Source organism: Ornithodoros turicata, chromosome 4 (genome assembly GCF_037126465.1).
Source record: "Ornithodoros turicata isolate Travis chromosome 4, ASM3712646v1, whole genome shotgun sequence".
NCBI lineage: Eukaryota > Metazoa > Arthropoda > Arachnida > Ixodida > Argasidae > Ornithodoros > Ornithodoros turicata.
In genome coordinates this window covers 29327960-29344548 of record NC_088204.1, presented here as the reverse complement: position 1 = coordinate 29344548, position 16589 = coordinate 29327960, and the positions used below count along the sequence as shown (strand labels likewise).

At 44.1% G+C, this 16589-nt stretch overlaps 1 protein-coding gene and 1 long non-coding RNA gene across 2 annotated transcripts in view; one reads left to right on the top strand and one right to left on the bottom strand.

Annotated features, from left to right (window-relative positions):
• Window positions 1-16199, top strand: part of LOC135392248 (uncharacterized) — a 76423-nt gene extending 60224 nt beyond the window's left edge. The window contains exons 11-12 of the mRNA XM_064622967.1: window positions 3888-3905; window positions 16153-16199. Coding sequence (XP_064479037.1) covers window positions 3888-3905; window positions 16153-16199 — 65 coding nt within the window. The remainder of the gene's footprint in view (window positions 1-3887; window positions 3906-16152) is intronic.
• LOC135392897 (uncharacterized) lies at window positions 9854-12263 on the bottom strand. Its single transcript, XR_010422289.1, has 4 exons — window positions 12133-12263; window positions 11922-12051; window positions 11581-11665; window positions 9854-9946 (listed from the first exon to the last, which is right to left on the bottom strand). It is a non-coding gene; the product is annotated as an uncharacterized LOC135392897 (long non-coding RNA).
• Window positions 16200-16589: the final 390 nt, after the last annotated feature.

Genomic DNA, 16589 nt, shown 5'->3' with positions numbered 1-16589 from the left:
TCGTCGAGGTGATTACGTTGGTCTATATCATCATCTCGCAGCAGCTAATTTTGAACCCGTATTCAATGCCACTGATGCCAACAGTGCTGCTGTTTTATTTACAGATATTGTTCATTCAGGCATAAGTTCCTTTGTCCCCACTCGGACCATACATAATGTTCATAGATACCCTACTTGGTTCTCGAAGGAGACCAGATCTTACCTAAAGAAGAAAAAATTCCACCACCGGCAATTCAAAAAGCATAACTCCACAACACACTACATACTATTTGCTCACTACCGGACACTCTTTAAGCAGGCACAATCACGTGACTATGCCAATCGCATCAAATCCATTGAAATGGATCTCAAGAGTAATCCTAAACAATTTTGGAAACACATGCGTCTTTCCAAAAACGAAAACAGTCTATGCGCTTTGAACACTAACGGTGGGGTATCTTCAAACCCAACCTCGATGTCTCAGCTCTTCGCTACACATTTTTCTTCAATATATAAACGCGGTAATGCACAGCCAATTGCGAAGTCGAGCTCCGTGTCGAACGCATCTTATCACCTTCCTTGTATAGCAGTGTCCCACGAGGAGGTCATCGCAGCTATTCGGAAGCTAAAACCTACTTTGACCCCAGGGGTCGACAAAATTCCTGCAGTATTTGTTAAAGCCTACGCTGACCTCTTTGCACCCGTCCTCCTTCATGTATTCAACCTGTCTCTACGTGACTCTGTGTTCCCCACCTGTTGGAAAACTTCGGTTGTCGTACCAGTCCACAAGTCCGGCGATCCTTTAAATGTGTCAAACTATCGTCCTGTCAGTCTACTGTGCGCGTTTTCAAAGGTGTTTGAGCAGGTAATCTATGATCGCACGTTTTCTTTTCTCAAGTCGCAGATATGTGAGCAACAGCATGGTTTCATGCCAGGCAGATCCACTGTCACCAATCTTGTATCGTTTATGTCCGTTGTGGCTCCTTGTGTCTCAGCACGAGGACAAGTAGATTCAATTTATTTCGACATTTCAAAAGCATTTGACATGATGGACCATAGTATTTTACTTCACAAACTTCATATGACTGGTCTCGGAAACGCCCTCATTGCTTTCTTCCTTTCGTTTCTGAGTAGCAGATGCTGTATCGTAAAAGTGCACGGTGCCTTTTCTTCTCCTTACTTTCCTCCTTCAGGTGTTCCTCAAGGCTCAATTTTGGGGCCGCTCCTTTTCAATGTCTTTATTAATGACTTAGCTGGGCATATTCGTCATTCTCATGTTCTTCAATACGCCGATGACGTGAAAATATTCGTGAAGTTATTCACGACCCAAATGACGTTCATAAGCTACAAACTGACGTTTCTTCTGTAATTGATTGGTGCTCTAAAAATGGGATGACTATCAATGCATTGAAGACGAAACATGTGACTTACTCAAGAAAAACTAACATAATATGCAATACATACATGTGTTCCGATGCCATCAAGCGTGTCGATGTACTGAAGGATTTGGGGGTCGTTTTCGACTCCCAGCTGCGTTTTCATGATCATGTCTCTTACGTTCGGTCTTCAGCTCTCAAAATTCTTGGCTTGCTCACATATACATGCAAAATCTTTTCCACACACTCTGTATTTCTTCACCTGTATCGTTCCTTAATTTTACCGCGACTGGAATACGCGTCTCCAGTGTGGAACTCTCTTTCCTGCACTGACTCGTCACGGATTGAATCTGTCCAGAAGAAATTTCTACACATTGTACATAGCGTATTCTTAAGAAAAAGCCCTCACTTTAGAATGTATGTGTATACTGAGATAATGTCATTTCTTAACCTCCAACCACTCTCAACGCGACGCCGTTTTCATGATATTATGCTCTGTTATAAGATCTTACACAGTTTTCTCGATACACCATCTCTATTACATCAGCTTCATATCGCCGTACCTGTCAATGTAACCCGACACACGAATATATTGTACTTAACCCACCATATGCCTGCAAATCCGATCGTACGTATTCAACAAATGACAAACGTAATTCACCCCTCTGTTGATATCTTTACCTCTCATTCAAACGTTTTTAAAACTCTCCTCTTGCGTTCACTCACTAACACATGAAGTTGTACAGTTTTTTCCTCTTTTAGTACTATGTACTGTATATCTCCATGTCTGTATTGTGTGTATCACTGTGAATGTCTTCCCGTTACGCTCCTCTTTCTGAATATGTTATGTTATGTTTCGCCTAAACTGTATATGTATGTATATATATATATGTGTGTGTATATATTTGTAAATACTGCATTGTCTGCGTGCGCCAACACCAAGGCTTCGGCTGTTCTTGGGCACATTAATAAAGGTATTATTAAAGGTATTATTATTATTATTATTATTTATAAATAATTATTATTATTTAATTTCATTTTATTTTATTTATTTCTTCACAGAAAACAAGTGAAGTGGAGGCTGAGGCAAAAAAGTTTCTAAGGGACTTGACAGAGGCCTCAGTTACCCGCCATCAGCAATGACAATGCATATATACAGCAGAAAGCGCAATACGTGACACTGATAATGCTTGATAATACAAACATGATAAGTATGATTTCTAACATACACTCTCGTTACTTAATCAACTCAAAAAGTTTTCGCACTGCAACTAAAAAGTTTATTTTATTATTATTAGTTATTATTATATTTATTATTTTTATTTATTATTTATTATAAATTATTAAATTATACATCATTCGATAGCCACATGAATGACAAATTAAACGACATAAAGCTCAATCTTATCCGTTTTGTACATCGTCCGCAAAGTTGCAGTGAATATGATGCTTTCCGGCAGTTTGAGTCAACTTTGATATTTTTTTTTACAGAAACAAAAACGGACACAGCACTGCCAACGCAGGATCCTATTTGCCCTAAGTGGTCTAAAGCCAGATCAAGAAATTTCTATAATGCGACAAGAAATAGCTTTGTAGCGAACGCTCAAACCCGCGCGCGACGACATCGTCTTATGAGAAGCAGTTTTTTCCTCCTTTCCTACTTCCCGAACCGCGCAGCGCAGAGAATTCCGAAAGCGTTTTTTTCTTCTAACTCACCGATGGCTTCAACATATATTTTTTTCCCGTTCATTCGAGACATCATGTGAACCGGATTGTTCGATTTGAGATTGAACTATCCCCCTGTGTCTCGTTGTGGTGAAGTCGATCCATTTTATGCATTGGGGATTTTTACAGTATTTTAGTATTTATTTGGGTATGTTTTGCAGTCTTACCCGTTTTCCAATAATAACGCCGCAAATTAGTGTAGTTTTTGTGCAATTTGATGCAATGTACGCACGTTATCGGACGCGATAGTCCCTGCAAGGTTCAGCTGCGATTCACTCAGAATCTTGTCTAGTACTTACAACTTGCGGTCCACTATCGGGCGGAAATTTGGCGGGCGCGGCGGGTTAATTCGCCGTCAGTTTAATGCAACATGCAACGGTGATTCCGGATGCCACCATGAATGAGTGCACGTTGGAACAAACGTTTACGGAATACTCGAACGACGTACTTTTTCTTCGGGGCGAAACCCTAGCGGCTGGCGGAGGCGGGTGAGTTCACTGTTTCGGGTAGGGGGGGGGGGGGTGGAAGGCTGCGCTGTTAGTGACACTGAGCGGTAGCTTAGACTTCCCAGGCACACCAAACCGACACCGGAACCTTCCATCCCTCCGAAACAGTGAACTCACCCGCTTCCACCAGCCGCTAGGGTATCGCACCGAAGAAAAAGTACGTCGCCCCCGTGCTCTGTAAACTTTTGTCCCAACCTGTGCCAAGTGGTCAAAACGGCACAATGTTTCGCCAGTGCCAACAACTACGAGAAGACGCATCAAGTATGTTTCGATTAACTAATCATGATTTTTTTTTACACAGCTCAAGTCACTGAAGAAAGTGAGTACCAACCTCTCAGTTGTCCTGGAGAGTGTTGCTTGTGTGTTCGCTAGGTATAACCATGGTCTCTCTATAGTGTCTCTGATCTCCTACTATTAGTTGGCGTCAGGACGGCCGCTGCCGCATGGAGCCGCGCGGGTTAGTAGGAAGGGAAAACACGGCGCGCTCATGGAAGTGGGCATCTGCGGGTGGAAGCGCACGCATGTACTGTGCCCGGGTTAACACAAAAACACTGCGGGATGCACCCAGGGCTTCACCAAGATACGTGCGTTATGTGTTGACGTCCGAATGGGGAATCGAGTCAGCCCAGCCTACACTCTGCGGATACCACATAAATTGCCGTTGCGGACAGGGACAAACATCGTCTAAAGTCGATTATGCTTATTGGGATGCTTTCTTTGCGCATTTAGTAAATTACGTTGCAACGGAGTCGAGTGCGCGGTTAAGCACTAGCATGTTATAAGATCACTACGTGCTATCGCACCTGCCTCCGGCACGCACAAGTGACAACAGGTTGGTAGTTGCGAAAGAAGCTGCCTAACTAGGTTGCTGTAACTAAGTCAGGTGTGATGCGATGCATCGTGCTCTCAAGGAAGAAAGGAATGCGGATACCGTCTTTGTCAACAAAATAAATTTTAAACAGCATGAATCAGTATCCTTCATCCACGGAATGCCTTCATCAAAGCAATGTTTTTGCAACTCTGTAGTTGTACTTAGCCAGGAAGAGCTCAGCGGCTGGTGTTCGCGCTTGTCACTACTTGCCATCATAGTTAAGTGTGATGCGCGAATCAGTATCCGGTTATCCTATATTATGTCGAGTCCTTTCTGCCGCCACCTGCAGGGCGTGATCATGGAGTAGCAAGTTGAAGCTTTCTTGTTTCACCAAGTTTCTGCACGTAGTGAGTCGGGCAGCAAGCAATGGTTCCTGACAGTCGGTCATTAGGAAGTGCTGCTTCTACAAGCATCCAAAATGCCTGTGTAAAGCGTGCTGGTTTCCTCTGCTGTGCAGCGTACCACATAATACTCAGCGAGTCCTTGAACCCTCATGCCCCATTGGGAAGGCCGGCTCAGCATTTTCCAGCGATGAGCGCAGCGTGACCAAACAGAAACCAAGCAACTTTGTGTACGATGTACCCTCCGATATAATCGAGAGATTATTTATTTGGTTCCTTTTGGAGCCTATGTGCAGTCCAATGGGACGAAGACTGGATCCAGAAGTATGCTGTCAAGCTGGCAAACTGCAACAAGATTGAGTGGGTGTGAATGCCTCCGTCCGAGTGTTATACGGCCATACATGGTTAGGTGACTGAGGCTGCAGCTTCATCAGCAGCTGTGGGTAATGTCGATCAAACATACCTGTTCATGGAGAGCATGAACATAATTGTTCATGTAGATGTACAGAAACTGGCCACGGTCACCAGCCACTTATCGAGCAATGCTGAACAACTCGGGACCATCAGTATTGGTATCCATCAGTAGTCAATAGGGTGCTCACAGGGGAATACAACATACCTCGAGGAGATTCTGACATCAAGGCAAACCTGGTGCTGAGGCTGAAGAGCGCTGATGTAGTTGAACCACTCATCGAGCGATAGGCGTCGGAAGGTGGGCTCAGGGGGGCAGCTGCACCCCCTGATCAAAGACAACGAGGCGACACCCCCTCAGTTTTCGCGAGTGCCGCAGGTCCGCATGCCATGGGCCGCGTACTGGCCGTGCCATGGGCCGCACGTGCCATGGGCCGCGTGCGGTTACGGCTCGCCCCCCCCCCCCCTTTTGCCGTGAAGGACCTCCGACGCCTCTGCATCGAGCCACAAGATTGATCACCTGTGGGACCATCAAGCGGAAAATGATTTCATACACAAATCCCTTCCGTACGCAAAGAACTACAGACAACCTAGCACGATAGGAGGAAGGTATGCCCAGACCCGAACGTTTAGTCACTCGGAACAGCTCGTCCAGTAGCGCTTGCTTGTTGCTTGCTGAGCTTGCTACTATAGGCTTGAGATTAAGCTTGAAAGTAGATGCACATTCCCAGTATTTGAAAAATACAAAATGAAAAACATGAAATCGATAGCAAAGCTCCCCTTTCTTCCATTTTCTTTCATTACGACTACAAGATTATTGGCGTCTCTCGTTCATCTGGCACTTCCCCTCGTAAATCCTTCCCGTTCATCTTTTTTTTTTCCAGTCTCCATTTTCTTCGGTGTTACGTAATTCATCATATATAAAATTCTTGAAACTGACGTTTGCGGAAGCTATTCTGCAGCGACTTGAAGAAATCTGGAGAAATCAAAGAAGAAATGTTTTGGCTGTCCTGTCGCCGTTCAACGATAACACCGAAAATTCGGCTGTGTAATGTCCCTGCAATTTGTTGCAATGCGCGGTACGTTTTCGGATGCGATAGGTTATGCTGCGAGTCACCCTGTATCTCGTCTAGTATTCAAAACGGGCGGCCCGCTACCGGGAAGAGGAATTTATCGCGGCGAGTGGGTCGCTTTCTTCGTCAATTTAATGCAAGATGTGGCACAGCTATAAGGGGCTACTCGACCCTGCCTTATTTCTTAGCTCTCTTTGCCTTGCAATCATTCTGCCGTCATCAGTAGAAGCTTCGGAAAGGACAGGTTCATGGCCATCCCGCATCATTTGAGCACGACCCGCAATTTACACATCTTGAAACAATGCTGTTGCTGTTAACCACACCGATCCAACAGCTGTAACAACCACGGTGCATGAGTAACAGGCTCTGACAGCTTTAACAGGCTCTGCGGACGCTGTGGGATCCCGCTTACTCTCCTGGAAAGTGGGTTGCTTGGGTGTTTGCAGGGCATATAATTGATCAGAACAGTTACTCAGAGTTAAAGCTCCAAGTCGCGGTGTTGTCGTTGTAATGACACAGTAGCAAAATAGCCTGACCGGAATTAGGTGCGCAGTTTTCTCCGTAATTCAGGGCTTCATAGCATCTATCTTTCCAGCATCTGTCTTTCTGTATGCATTCCCCAGCGCGTCGTGCACTACCGGTAATAGGAATATGTCTACTTTGCTTTTAAATACTCGTCATACCAGCTGTGAAGGACCAGATGTGACTGCTTAACCGCGTCCCAAATGAACGTGAAGAGCCCAGGCGTTACATAAACGCCGTACAGTCAGTACAGTCTAACGTGACACCGTCGATCGCTTCTCTGTCGCTTCTGGGAAAGTGGGAAGTGGGCAGATGGTGTTTCGTTCCATTCCTTGTTCTTCCTTCTGCTCTGTCTCGATAATCATCCGAGGGAAGAGCTACTTACAGCCTCCAAAGGAAGAACATGGGTCACTACAGGACTTCCAAGACAGGGCAACCACAAACAATGACAATCTGTGACCATATTTTCAGTCCGTGCCCATATTAAATGGGTGCCACAGAACCCGTTATGTCGCCTGCTTCCTCTCAGCGTCCGTAGCGAGCCGTCACATTGCTGTTAGAAGTGAGACTCTCTGACGAATGTCGGGGAAATCGCTGAGAGAGTGGCTGGCAACCGGCAATCACACGAGGGGTACAAGTTGGCAGCTTAATAGCGTGTTCGCAGGAGCGACTCCACAGCAGTCATTTCCGGCTGATGGGCGAGGACCGTGAATTTGAGAATATGTTGATGTTATCGAAGAGACTGCTTCCGCATGGTCCGACACGCAAAAGTGAACTGTCGAATGACAGGTACCGCTCATGGTTTAGCATGGGAGGATGTACGCGTAAGAGCGCCAAGACCTACGAGGAACTCAACATGCCTCTGTCAGTGAATTTGATACAGGCACAGATTTGTAATTATGTGGAGGAAAGCAAGGACTAAACGATTCTCACCGACACGGAGAGAACACCACTGGAAGTGCTAGTGAGCGAAAGGCCGCCAATCCTAAGGACGACGTTCCATTGTGCTATCGCGTTGCTATCGCGGGCATTAAGGGAGGAAGTTCGGGAAACGGTTAGTAATATTCCGCGCGATCATATCTCAGCAACCAGTGCGCCTCTCCCGAAAAGTGGAGGAGTCTTGCCCTGTTGCAAAGTTTCGCGATGATATACCGGTGCAAGGGTCTTGCGTGTAAAGGCAGTTGCAAGAAGAGCACGAAAAGCACTATACATAAATGGATTGGATGCATTAAGCTTTGTGTGAGTGTGACGGGAGACACGATACAGACATTACAGGAGCCGTATATTCACTTTGCGACATTCGTTTCCGCCACCAATGCGATATCAGTTCCGGACCAATTGCACCTCCACAAGAACTGTCTTGAATCCAGGAATACGATTTCTCGGGGGCACAGAGCATCGACCAGTTACTGACTGGGAATGCGCCTATGCCGATCCTAAACTTCCAGTCTCGGCTGGACCACAGAGTCAACACCTGCGTCTTAGTCCTGCGTGGCTGTGAAACTCGTTGCAGAAGTTGGAATAGCACCGCTGTGGCAATGCATTTGATTTAGTGTCGCATCGAAAAAAGAAGCCTAAGCGTCATGTAGCGGCACGAATCATTGAGCGTCTGAGGGAGCAAGTGCTAGAATATGGATTCGGTTCGTTCAAGCAGGGAGCGCTGTCGTAGTGCATCTGCGTGCGTACAGGTGACGTACACTTCGGGAATGGAAAGGAACTACTTGACAAAGAGCGCATAATCAAACAGTCGAAATCGCCATCGGGATCACTCGTGTACAGAAGCATGACGGGAAGCATTTATAATGGATAACCAAAACCTGAATTATGTTATACAGATTGACCAAATGGTGAGACACAACTCCTACAACTCAGGCCGGATTGCGATCGATTTGAAATGAACCGGGGAAGGAAGTGGAGAGACATACCTCGCGAACAGTCCGGCGATACTGACAATGCTTGGAATACAGGGCTCCGTCTATCTGGACAATTTACAGCAATGATTTTGAGGAGCCGCTGAGACTTTGCTTGGACGCCGCGGGGCTCCGAACGGAACCGAAATGAAGCCAAAGAGTTCTTGCGGACGGAAGTAATCATTTCATTCATACCGTGTCCGTAAAATGAGAGTCCGAATCCCACAACAATAGAAACTATGTGAGGCAGAGGAAGGAATCACGCACTGAAAAAGGAACAACCTGTGTTACGATGCCCAGATTTCCGACGTGCGTGAGGAAGGAGCCTCGTTATAGTGAGCTCAGTTTAAAGCGTTTCTGTGCGTTTTATTTCACTGCGTACAGAAGGTAACGTGCCATTTTGCTGCCTATTCTTTTCTAAAAGAGCACGGGTACCAATTTCCCGGCTTCGCGAAATCGCGTTTTCTGTACTCCATCGCTTGTGTTACGTATTCGTAGTCGCTTTCTTGTTCGTACAGCTTTTATTGTTAACATCTGTCTCACTACTGTCGTCTGTGACAAATAAGGGGAGCGAATCATAGCACTTGGTAGCAAGGATCCGTTTCATCGGCTGTCCACAGCGACGCTCTCGTATTTTTGGGCGCTGATAACTCCGCAGGTCCATTATTTCCGCACACGCAACCAAATTTTCCAGCACAATTTTCTCTCACGAGGCTGGCCCGTTTCTGTGGCTACGTCTGCGATTGAACACGGCCGTTGGAGACAACATCGTAATTCCCTTACAAAAAATCTTAATGAGTTTCTAAAGAAAAGTCAATGACTTTTGACATCACACTCATCAGAATTTCTGATGACTTTTTTAATGAGTTTCTGATGTATTTCTGTTTAAAATTGGCCACCGCGTTTCTGATTAGTATCTGATGAGTACATTTCTGTTGAGTTTCTGACGTGTTTCTTGACAGTTACTGTAGAGTTTATAATGTGTTTCTTGACAGTTTCTGTTGAATTTATGATGTGTTTCAGTTGAAAATTGGGCACTGAATTTCTGATAGGTACCTGATGTGCGTGTAGAGTTTTTGACGTGCTCCTGCAGTATTATACAAGAGTGGTTGCACTACAAAACCACAAAAATATGCCACCACAGAACATTTATTTGAGCTCTCTTGACACCATTGAGGACAAACTGTTCTTCAGCTGAATAACGGTGTTGTCGAACTTGCTACACACACAGTCTGTAAAACGACAAAAAGTTGCAAATTGATAAGTACAGTTGTACACAAACTTAATGCAACATATCACAAGCAAGGACTCCAATACAGTAGAACAAGTGTATCACGAAAACAGGGTGCGCATGTGGCCCACGGTGGCCTATTTTGGCCACCAAATATAAGGAAGCCACCTCAAAAGAAATTAAGCTCAGACTCAAAGAAACCGATAATCAATAATGTCAGCTTGCTGTTTCCCTGATATTCCTATTTCGAAGTTGAAACTGTGAGCAAAGGCAACAATACAGTGTGTAAGTTGGTGATAATATCAGTGCTCTTGAATAATGTCATAATTGCTTGTAAAGCACTACATATTTTTCTCAAATCATTTTTCATATTTTCATCACCTGATCTGAAAAGGTAGCATGCGGAACCATCAGTAAAATCACGATTTCAACATACACAGCACGTGTGAACAACAATATTGGAAATGGCCAGCTGCCCTTGCAATCTTGCAGCAGATGGAAATTTTACACACTGTTGTTCACGACGAGTTATGATTTCAGACAAATGTGTTGTGTGCAATACCCCAATCCACCATAACACCTACCGGTTAGTGCACTGACCCCTGTTGGATTCATAGCTTCTTTCACATAACATTCATAACTTTCAGAGCAATTTATTCGCATTTGACCATTTACCTATATTCTTAAACGAAGAACAGGTTTTGTAACCTTTGCAGTAGAATCTGCCTAAAATTGCTTTTTCGACAAGAGCACCTGCACTGATATTCACCACTACAGCGAATAAATAAGTTAAAAAAAATTAGTATACACATTTGCATTACAGGTTCAGGATATTCCCATTTAGACGTGACACTAACTTTTGCCAGTAAAGATTGGAAATTCTCAACCATAAAAGCGATCTATGTTACTGAAATAACTTAGGCACTTCAACATAAAATCTGTTCAAATACTCATTCCACACTGGCAAGGATGAGCAGACACCAAGTTGATAGCCATCGAACATCATCGAACTAAGGGAGTTATGTGGTGCTGCACAAAGACTGTTTATGGTTACTTCAACTTTAGTCAAACATGAAGTGAAAAATGGCTCCATATATTAGCTCCCCTATACTCTGATTTACGTATAAAAAAAAGCTACAGCAGTAAAATTGCAATATCTATAAAGGGGTAAGACGTGTAGACACCAGTGGAGCTATATTTCGTGTGGAAACCGTTGACAACACATCTTGAAGTGTGTGCTTTATTGACGATAAGGCCATTACCCGAAATTTCTCAACTGTCTCGCAGAGTCGAAACATGGAAATGCTCCTTAGCACAAAATAAAAGCTCAAGCAACATTACGTTAGTGTATACCTAATAATTTCTAGACTAAATATGATCACAGTACCCACAGAGCTGCTGCAGTTTCTTTCAGCTGCTTCCTTGAACTGAAGCCATTTGTAAAGCGCAGTATGGCAGCATGAAATTGGCCAGCGATAAAGACAATGTGTTTGATGACGTTGAGACCCCCATGTGACGGTAGTACAGCCTTACTTTCTCAAAGCATACCATGTTGATGAACAGTGTCAGTAAAGCAGAGTCTAACCAAACCCAATTATATATCATTACTGCTATTTCCAAAATGAGACACATTACCTTTTAATCCTCGGCTGTTGCCACCCCCTTGGACGACTTGAGGCTCTTCGTAATTTTCGTGGCTTCCGCAACGTAACAATGCAGTCTGAAAAATCAGGAGATAAATATCTAATACACATCGAACGTGAAGCATAAGAATGTAGTCATGTCTCGCTTATCCGGAGGCCTGGGGCATTAACCAACATTCCATGTCAAATTATCTCTAGCGCAGAAATTATGCTACAACAGGAATTATGCGAGCATGCTGTAAAAACGAAACAGGAACACACCGTAGCGACACACGGAGAAAGCTCAACAATGTATGTTTTCGTGCAATTACGACACAGTGGTGCAAAACGTACCTTTCGTCTTTTCCAAAGCTGCTCAGCGGGCTTTTCGTGGCTTTCGTTTCTTCTAACGCTTCCTCCGTGTCGCCTCGTGCACCCCGTTTAGCGTATCTCGCATGACTTCGTTCCGTAACTTTTTCCTCACCTGTGGTACGTTACACACAAAACGGGAAGTTATGGCTCAATTCAGGTACACAAACTTGCTTCCAGCAGTATGAACACTTACCATAGTCGAGCAGTTCGATTATAGGCAGCGGTTCCTTCCTTCCAAATGACACAACTAACCCGCGCAGGACGTGTAAAATCAATAAATGATAGCAAAAAAAACGAAGCGTAGAAACACACGTGCAACGCCGGTAGACATTCCAGACGGGAACACAGGCCTAGGATACAGTAGCATTTTCCGACATAGCGAGGGGGCGCTACAAGACAACCCCTTTTATAATTCATATAATATCAGCATCTTACTGTTGCCATTATTATAATAATAATTATTATTATTATAATTAAACATGTCGTAGCCTAAAAAATTAATTTAAAAATGATTATGCACTTTAATTATCAGTAAATACGTTGGATGTCGAAATGTGCGTAAGACGAAGAGAACTAACTATCCGTGCTGTGCGAATTTCGTGATCTTTTACACGACTACTTTCCCTCTCAGCATTTTTACCAATTTTTCATACGCCGAAATATCCTTCAAAGCTTTAAAATAAAAACTGTATGCTTGGACAACTGAAGCCCGCTAATTAATAGCAAAGTCGCTATTGTGTGTTGTTTCTTCTAATGTGTTCTGCATGTTGCTGGTAAAATGCCAAAAATGAGAAGATACAAGCAGTGTCATTATAATGGTGTTTGTACTGTACCGATTCGAACAAAACACAGACTACAAGCTCGAGCAACAACTGAAGATTCGTCGTGAACACCGACACACAAGCCGTGCGAGTGACCGTGACAGAACCGTGACAGAAGTGTTGCGAATCCGACAAAGATGAGGATATTTTCGATATTTTCGAACTTCCATGTTCGACCGAGGAGCGAAGACTTACTTTCCCGCGATTTTTCTACTCCTCACGAGACTTGTGACTTAGTCAGCTGTAGTATATTGTCGGATTACCTGAGGGGTCAGTGCCAGCCGGAGCACTGTGGAGGCCTTTTTTACTTTCTTTCTTTTTTCTTTTTTTGACAGCACGAGGTGAATTCTGCATCAAACAAGGGTTGCTATCTGCTAGATCCAAATGCGTATGGCGCGCGCAACTCGTGTACTCAGCTAAGGACAGAAGACAAAGAAGTCTTGCAGCTATACCCCGGACAGCTTCTTTCTGTTTTAGTAGCACAGTAGCACTAGCCAAGGTCGGACCCAGAGACTGGCTTTATCTCCCTCTCTCTTATTTATTTATTACTATTATTATTTATTTTATGTTATTTATTTATTTTTATTTTACTTTTTTATTTTTACTTTTATTTTTATTTTTGAAGGGGGATGTGGGGCGGTTTCTTTGTCGGAGCGCGTAGTGGGAGAGGGGACAGGAAAATCCCATGTATAAAACTACGTACGTTATCGCCCGTCCCCCTCCTGGTATCTGCGGCTGGTTCGAGACATGGTAAATGTCACCGCACGGCACCGTTATTAGTATAAAAACATATCAACTGTCAGTTCAAGCATATTTGTCTTGAACAGCACGAGTGGTATGTCCTGATGATTTCATACATTAAAAACTCTGCAGAGAAAATATGGAAATTTTTCATGAGAAAAATTAATGTCAAAACTCAATGGAGTTCCTGATAGGAACGTAATGTGGAATCACATTACACGTTGAGTTTCTGATGCGTTTCTGTTGACTCATTACAAACTCATCAAGATCATACAAGAAACTCAACATCGATTTTTGTAAGGGTTGCCTGAAGTCACGTTAGCTTGCAGTTACGCCAACGAGCTTGCAGCGCGAGCAAGTGAGCGAGGGAGCAGCATCTGTTTGTTAGTAAATATTTAATGAGCATATTCGATCAGTCACAGAATCAGCGGACAGAATATGTGAAATGTATTGTACCGCGGTGGGTGTGGGGGAGGGTGGGTGGGTTATGTACTGCACTCCTACCGGTTCATATTCAGGCATATATTATTCGGGTTCAGCTCCGCAGCAGCACAACATCTATTCGAACAGGTAGCGGGAAGTGAATTTCGAGCAGATTGCCATGAGTCAAAAGCAAGCACTACGTTACGATTCCCATCCCGCGATACCGGCAGCCTGGCTCCGACACGCACACGCAGAGACTACGGCCGCGTTTTAACGCGCTAATCACCCGTGTACCCCTTCTGAAGCAGTGTTTTTACGTAAGATGAAAGGTATAACATCGGGCCATGTCCTGGTCAAATATAAACGAAATCAAAAGGGAGCTTTTCGAGAAACGCACGCACAAAATCCTTGTTCTTTTTATTGTTTTTGTCTGTTATTTTTGTGTTGTTTTTTATGCCTGCTATTTGCCTGTTTCAGCAGATACCCGTAGGAGGTATACGGACGTTATATACTTCTATATATAGATCACGTGAAAGAACAGGGCGATACCACACTAAAACATCCAGAGACCCATCGACTCCCAGCATTTTTTCAGGACAAATTCTGAGGTGTTTCTGCTCACATGTAATGTATGACTACGAAGTATTTCTGCGCTGATTCCATGCGTCCCGGCGCTGGGCACGAATGAAAAGCGCTCGCTCCACCAAAACCACTAAGGTAGGAAGACAACTGGCGCATACTGAAAGCGAGTGGAATGTTGCCGACTTTTTAACTGAATAGAGGAATATGTCCTAGGACATCCCCATTGAAAAATAAGAGCTCTCTGTTTGTGCAAAGTCACGTACGTTTTACTGCAATGTGTGTGCCTCTACGGAGGCGACGAAAAGTGAAATCTTCTTGCATATTTAAGATTTTTTAGTAACAATTCAGTTCAACTTCGCTGATAATTTTTTGTTGTGTAGCGGTATTTGTTTTTGTGATAAAAATTGGCAAAGTAGCAATCGCCCCAGAATACAGTATGAAGAGGTCGGACCAGGAGCGTGAAATGGATATCAGATGATAGCACAATCCCTCTCCTAAAATATATAAAAAAATCTCGAGGGTGCTTTTTTAAGTCGAGAAAATATTGCTGGGACAGAATGTACAACACAGTCGCTGACCGTCCAGTCTGACCTACATAGCAAAACCCTCAACCTAGGGGTATACAATACCTCACATTTTTTGCACAGAAACAAAATACAGAAGCCGACACTGAAGATTTTTGTTTAAGTTTAATTTGTACAAGCTTTCGCGTGGAGGTCCACGCTTCCTCAGGTACAAAGTGTAGTGGTGACACACATAAGTATATATAGTATAGACACTGCTGTACAAAGAAAGGGAAGAGGAAAGGAGATATGGTGCCACATGTCTGTGTACAATGAATAGCTGGGCAGACGGATAAGTGACCTCTAACCATTTAAGAACAGTTACTGTTCTTAAATGGTTAGAGGTCACTTATCCGTCTGCCCAGCTATTCATTGTACACAGACATGTGGCACCATATCTCCTTTCCTCTTCCCTTTCTTTGTACAGCAGTGTCTATACTATATATACTTATGTGTGTCACCACTACACTTTGTACCTGAGGAAGCGTGGACCTCCACGCGAAAGCTTGTACAAATTAAACTTAAACAAAAATCTTCAGTGTCGGCTTCTGTATTTTGTTTATGTGATCTACAGGACTTGACTCCCCTCTTCGTATACGCATTTTTTGCACAGGTAAGAAAAGGGTTTTGCTATGTAGGTCAGACTGGACGGTGTCTAAACACTCAGCGAACAAAAGAAATGCAGAGCCGTTGTCTGGTCGCCCATCGAGATAAGATTCTGTTCGGGACCCTGTGGCCAGACTGTTAAAGGAGTACAAAGAGATTGTCACGAGGGGAAATGGTGTAAGTGATGCGTCGGTTGCTCCCCCGCCACCAATTCGGTATTGTTGGGAGTTGTTGGGTATAGTTGATATAGTTGATGGACATATCGGTAGAATAAGGTTGGTGGGTCGTTCGGCAACGGGGAGGTCGACCAGCGTACCAGGGTGAATGTCGGTGAATTTCATGGTTTCACAGAAAAACACTTATGCTCATGTTGCAACAGAAAGTAGTGCGTCTTTCGCTCGAATGAATTTTGTCTCTCGTAATGCATAACCGCCGCAACGAGTGCGTTTCGTAAATGGACATTAATTTCTACACCAGGTCCACGACCATCACCAACGGGCAGCTCTAACAACGCTGGTGAGTAACAGACCCGCAATATATAATTTCGATATTCACATCGCCCCTGACGGCGGCATGTCGAACGCCGTATCCCCACCCCACCCTCACATATCGGTAGAATAAGGGTGGTGGGTCGTTCGGCTTGGCATAGGTCGACCAGCGTACCTAGGTGAATGTCGGTGAATTTCATGGTTTCATGGAAAGACACTTCTGCTCATGTTGCAACAGAAAGCAGTGCGTCTTTCGCTCGAATAAATTTCTGTATAAACGCCGCAACAAGTACGTTTCGTAATTGAACATTATTTTCTACACCTTTCCAGATGGTCCATCCTCTACATTGGGGACCCACTCGACTGGTGAGTAACAGACTTGCAATATATAATTTCGATATTCACATCGCCCCTGACGGCGGCATG